Genomic DNA, 6,050 nt, shown 5'->3' with positions numbered 1-6,050 from the left:
TAACAACAACAACAAATGTATGTGAAAGTAGGATAATGAATAAGAAGTCCATATAAGAATTGATTCATTTGAGCTATGATGTTGGAGAAGAATATTAAAAGTACCATGGACTGTTAGAAGAACGCATAAATCTATGTTGGAAGAAGTACAGTCAGAATACTCCTTAGAAGCCAGGATGTCCTGACTTCATCTCTCATACTTTGGACAAGATTATCAGGAGTGACCAGTCCCTGGAGAAGGACACAGTGCTTGATAAAGTGGAGGGTCAGAGAAAAAGAGGAAGACCCTTAGCACAATGGCTTGGCACAGTGCAGCAGTTGTGGACTTAAATGTAACAGCTGTGAGGATGGTGCAGGCCGGATGGTGTTTCGTTCAGGTATGCATAGTGTTGTTATGAGTCACAACTGACTTGCTGGCACCTAACAACAACAGTAACAAAATTTAAACCGGCTGAAGTATACATGTTAAGTGTGGAATTTTGTTATCCCCAAGATATGTGTTAATGAATCCTAATCCCTATGCTTGTGGTCAAGCATCCTGGTGTCACAGTGCTTCAGTGCTCAGCTGCCAAGAGAAATGATACGAGCTGCCAAGAGAAATGATACGAGCTTACTAGCAGCTCTTTGAGAGAAAGATGTGTTGATATGTTCTGTAAAGATTTCAAACAAAATCGAAACCCACTGCCTTGGAGTCAACTCCAACTGCCCTACAAGGTTTCCAGGGAAAATGTCTTTACAGAAGGCAAATGTCACATCTTTTCCTGTGGAGCAGTTGGTGGGCAGGAACCTGGTGGGTTAGCAGCTAACCTCTCAACCCCTGCACCACCAAGGTACCTTCCATAAAGATTTACAGCTATGGGGCAGTCCTACTCCATAGGGTCACTCACTGGCAGTGAGTTTGGTTTTGGAGTTCAGTGTCTATATAATGCCATTTGGGAACAGGGTTTTCCTTGTTACCTTAGAGGCAGTATCACTATGAGGTGTGTCTTAAATCAATCTTTCAGGAGTTAAAAAACAAATTAAGCAAGTAGCAAAAAAGCGGAGCTGGGGGAAGACAGATGAAACGTAACAGAAAGATCATGAAGACATGGAGAAACAGAAGCTAAGAGACAAGGACCTCCCTGCGGACTCCACAGAGAAAGAAAGCCTTCCCCTAAAGCTAGCACCCTGAAGTTGGACTTTTAGTCTCCTAAACTGTGAGAAAATAAGTTTCTGTTTGTTAAAGCAGAATACCCTTGTGGTATTCCTGTTACGGCAGCATTAGAGAACTGAGACAGCTCCAGAACAAGTTTTCTACAACAGAAGCTGAGCTTCTCTGATCACTCTTTGGAGTAAAGGACAGAATATTATGAAGTCAACTATCAACACCTAGTGGGGCGCAGAACCCTATCATGCCACCCATCTCTTTATTTTATTTTAACTGGTTCAATGCCATGAAAAACAAAAACAAAAAACATTCAACCCAGTAATGTTTGTGACAATGTTTCTGAGATGACCAATATCAGAAAGTTTAAGATGTCAATATTATTGAACTCCTATCAGCTCTGGTAGCGTAGTGGTTATGAGTCGGACTGCTAACCTCAAGGTCAGTAGTTTGAAGCTACCAGTGTTTCCATGGCAGAAAAGTGAGGCTTTCTGCTCCCATAAAGAAAAAGCCTTGGAAACCCTATGCAGGGTGGCTATGAGTCAGAACTGACTCCGTGGCACATCACCACCACCACCACCACCACCACCATCATAACAAGAACAACTGAGTTACAAACAATGAATGGATGTTTGTCAAAAAAGTAAAATTGGTTAAAACATTATACATTTTGGCTCAGATTCCCCATGCAGGCACACTCTAGTAATTCCAGTCCAAAGTTTTCAATATAGAGAGAATCCTGTTTCAATACACCATACACCAAGGTAGTGTTTCCTTACTATTTAAGAAACAAAGTATATGTTGATTGGGAATTAATAATTATGACAAAAGTGAATCCAGGAACACATTTTGAATGAATACCTACTCTAGGCAAGGCACAAGCACAAGAAGTAAAATACCTACTGCTATAAAGTACTTAAATTAATATAAGCCAATTATTAGAAGCCAATATACAAAATGTAGCAGCAATATTTTTTTCCTGAGGTAAAGATCTATAAATCTGAAAATGTCTTTGCTTGTTCAAATTTTTGAAAGTGTACTCCTTCACAAAAACTGTTTTAAATAAAGAGTAAATGACAACTATAAGCAAAAAACTTAGTCCTCATTTTGTAAAGATTCTCCAGAAAATAATACAGCTTCACCCAAACTCAGAATGTTAAGCCTAGGCATTACACTTACAAACAGGTAGGTATTTGAAGAGCATCATCACCCAAGTTTGTCTCCTTGCTTCTCTTCACCTGGAGTCAGATAATTTACACAATTACACTTCCTTCCCAACACTCTATTGTCTCTATACTGTATTTTCTAACCCTTGGGATACAGCTTCAAAATTTATGAAATCTGCTAAAATGCACATAAAGAAAAAAAAAAAAAATTACCAACCACTTGATAAAGGGATGTAACTAAAACACCAAGAGCAGCAAACACCAATCCAAGGAAATTAAACTTCACATCGTAATAAGAGTTTAGGATTACACCTAAAGTTATAGGAATCTGTAAAGAAAAAGAAGTACATATTGTTCAGATTAAATTCAAGAGATAAACATTTAGTATTCTGTTACAGTACTTTACAAGGTTTTTATAAACACATCATTGGGAAACAATAAAATTCTTTAAATGTTTTTTTTTTTGAAAACTGGTTATTAATCCTATTTTTTCAAAGTGAAATATGATGTTATATTGGTGTTCACATTTAATTCTACTTTAAATTTGGGGCAAATAATGAAACGATGTTACACTTTTCAATAAATGAGTATCAACGTATACATGTATAAGTACATGGATCCTAAAACTAATGTCTAAACAACAAATAAATATGTAACTACAAAGTGCTCTGTGGGTTAATGCTTGTACTGCAAAGTGGGTTTGAACCACAAGGTTGGTGGTTCAAGATCACTAGCTGCTCCTTTGAAACCCTATATAGGGTTGTTATGGGTCAGAACTGACTCAACGGCACGTAACAACAACAACCAAAGCAAAGAAAATATTGTATCTTTTCAAGCGCCAGCAAGTCGTTTAGGACACATATCGACCCTGTGCAAGGTTTCTGAGGCTGTAAATCTTTGCTGGAACAGAAAGCCTCATAGGTCTTCTGGGAGCGGCTGGTGGGTTTTAACGACTTGGGGTTTGCAGTCGTGTATCCTACAGTGCCACTGTGTTCCCTTTATGATTTATAAACCCCTTCAATGTGTCATCATCATACTCTGCGATTTGAATTTTATGCTAAACTTTTAAATATTTGTCATATATGGTTTGGTTCCCTGAAGGAGGAAAGCCGTTTTCAGTTTGTTTTGCAGACCTTCTGATACATTGTATTGCAACACATTTAACGCTGTTTTCTTTCTTATCTAACACATAAAGATTTTCATCAAACAAGTTATTAAAACGCACATCAACACACCCTTCTGGGCTAAAAGCCCAATAGAACGCCAATATGGCTTACCCCACCTCCCTAAAATAAGCAGAGTTCACATGCTCACAGATTACTCATTTGAGAATTTCTAGACAACTGGAAAGAGCGTGGCACAAGGTTAGACAATGCACAGTCAAATTTCCCGGGAAGACAGACACTCCACAGGCAGTTAGAGGAGCGCCTCGGGAAACAAGATACTCACCAGCGTGAGTTGTATTCTGGTGGAGAAGGTCTTCTTGTAGTAGAAAGTCTGGATAGCTATGATGACTGGCGTAGTCATAGCCTTGGCCAGCTGATAGGTACCTATGGTGTTGTTCTGCAAAGAGAGGTTGGTGAAGACCACGAAGCCACAGAAGCTGAGAGCCAGGAAAAGGAGCTTGGAGGGTGACAGACTTTTGGGGGCAAAGATGTTCAGCTTCTGGCAAATGTACAAGCCCAGCCAGGTGACCACGAAGTGCACCAGGGTCAGGCTCATGTTGGGGAATCCGTGGTGCACATAGATCCATTTGTTGAGGAACACGATGCAGATGGACACCAGCAGGTTGAGCAAGAGCCCGGCGGCGATGCGCCCATTGCCCCGCACTCGGTCCACCAGTGATGCCATGATCCCCACTTTTAGCTGAGCGGCGACCTCCGCGAAGCCAGGGCCCTCCAGACTCCTAGGAGGGAGCTCGATCTGTCTCCGGCTGCCCTTCCCCTCCTCCTGTGCAGCTGCCTCTCACAGCCGCTGGCCTCACCCCTCGGCTTGGGAGAAGCTTGCACCCATCGGGTCTCCAACCCACAGACTCCTTAGCAGTACTGACGGGCTCCGCCACCGCCCATTGAGACGCCCGGGACGCGGCAGCGCGCTCCACTCATTACTACCCCCCACGCCCCGCCTCCGTCCTTGGCCACGTGACTCGGGGCGCCAGGGCTTCCGCCCTAGAACGGTCAGAGGCGGAGCATCGTCTGCGCAGGCGCGTTAGGCGCTGGGTGAGGCACAGTTGGTGGGACTTCGTAGCGCCTCCCGCTTATCCTAGACACTGACTAGGCTGTTCATTGACCACAGCCTCTTGACTTTCTATATTCCTTGTATGTCAGTTTATCCGACTGGCTAGATATCTTCCCTTTCAGATTTGTGAAGTGTGCTATGCAGACACGGTTGGCCAGTTTGAAATATTTAATCCACTGCTCTGGAGTTGAGGGTTACGGGGGCAGTGGCCCACATCTCTCAGCGAGCAGGCACTGGGCGGGGTCAGTATCCTCTGCTGTCACATCAACTCACACCCTATGAATGAGCTGGGGAAAAGAACAATTGGAGTCCGTCTACGGTGCCTGGGCTGCAACCTGAACCCAGAGTGGGACCACGCGGAAGCAGGGACCCCCTTAACTCTTTAACTCTCGGCCGCACTCACCTGGAAGTTAGCCTCCGTAACAAGGAGCTGAGGGAGGCGGGGAAGAGAGAGGTTGTCAATCTGCCCTTCCTAGGGACAAACCGTAGTCCTGAGAACTCCTAGTGTGATGCTAGAGAAGCACTGGGCCACGAACCACAAGGTCAGCAGTTCAAACCCACTAGTTGCTCCTTGCAAACACTGTACCAGGTCGCTATTAGTCGAAACCGACTGGTGGCACTAACAACTGGGAGAGATGTGGAGTTGTCTTGGCCACATTTAGCCCGAGCAGAAGGGGGCAGTTAGAGGAAGCAAGTTGGAGCCCAAGTGCCATCCATAGGCACTCACTTTTCTCACCAAGATGTAGTAAATTTTCTTAACTATGTGGTATATGCCCTTATGGCAATTTCAAGAGACTTTAAATTATTGCTTTATATAATTTTCACCAAGTCTTGCTGTTTTTCTGGGGGCAGAGGTGGGAAGAGGGCAAGACCCAGCTCCTCACAAGGTCTTCCAGAACTTCGAGAATTTTCAGTTTCTCCTCTTTTTTGAAATGTTTTATACTTTCATGTTTTACATTTAAGTCCATGAACCATTTTGAATTTTTCATATAAAGTGTGCGATTTAGGTCATGGTTAATTTTTTTAGCACATGGATGTTCAATTGCTCTAGCCCCATTTATTGAAAAGGTTAGCTTTCATTTCACTGAATTGCTTTTTCACCTTTGTGAGAATGTTGAACATACTTACTTGTGTGGAGCTGCTCCTGGGTTTCCTTCTGTTTCACTGGTCTATTTGTGCATTTAAAAATTTTTTTATTACTGTAGCTATCTATGTAAGTCGTAAAATCAAAATCGCTGGTTATTTTAGTTTCTTTGCCTTCTAATATGCTTTTTAGAGTAATATCGATGTAGGTTAATGCGCAGGACTGTAAGTGAAGTGCAAGGTTGGTGATGCAAGCTCACCAGCTGCCCCTCAGAAACCCTCTACAGGGTTGTTGTGGCTCACCTATTCGATCGCACTTAATAATATATGTATGTATATAGAAGCTCAGTAGCTCTGGAGTTTAAGCATTGGACTGTGAACAACAAGGCTGATGGTTCAAGCCCACTAGCTGCTCCATGG

The 6,050-nt window shown here is 42.9% G+C and overlaps 1 protein-coding gene across 1 annotated transcript in view; it reads right to left on the bottom strand.

The window, feature by feature from the left end:
• The window catches only part of SLC35E3 (solute carrier family 35, member E3), a 24,851-nt gene extending 20,557 nt beyond the window's left edge, over positions 1 to 4,294 (bottom strand). Inside the window, exons 1-2 of the mRNA XM_006859540.1 lie at positions 3,759 to 4,294; positions 2,527 to 2,637 (exon numbers count right to left, since the gene is read on the bottom strand). Of these exons, the coding sequence (XP_006859602.1) occupies positions 2,527 to 2,637; positions 3,759 to 4,160 (513 nt within the window). The 5' untranslated portion in view covers positions 4,161 to 4,294. The remainder of the gene's footprint in view (positions 1 to 2,526; positions 2,638 to 3,758) is intronic.
• Positions 4,295 to 6,050: the final 1,756 nt, after the last annotated feature.

This window comes from Chrysochloris asiatica, unplaced genomic scaffold (genome assembly GCF_000296735.1).
Source record: "Chrysochloris asiatica unplaced genomic scaffold, ChrAsi1.0 scaffold00033, whole genome shotgun sequence".
In the NCBI taxonomy this organism is placed as follows: Eukaryota; Metazoa; Chordata; class Mammalia; order Afrosoricida; family Chrysochloridae; genus Chrysochloris; species Chrysochloris asiatica.
The sequence above is the reverse complement of the archived record's forward strand: the minus strand, read 5'-3'. Positions and strand labels throughout refer to the sequence as shown.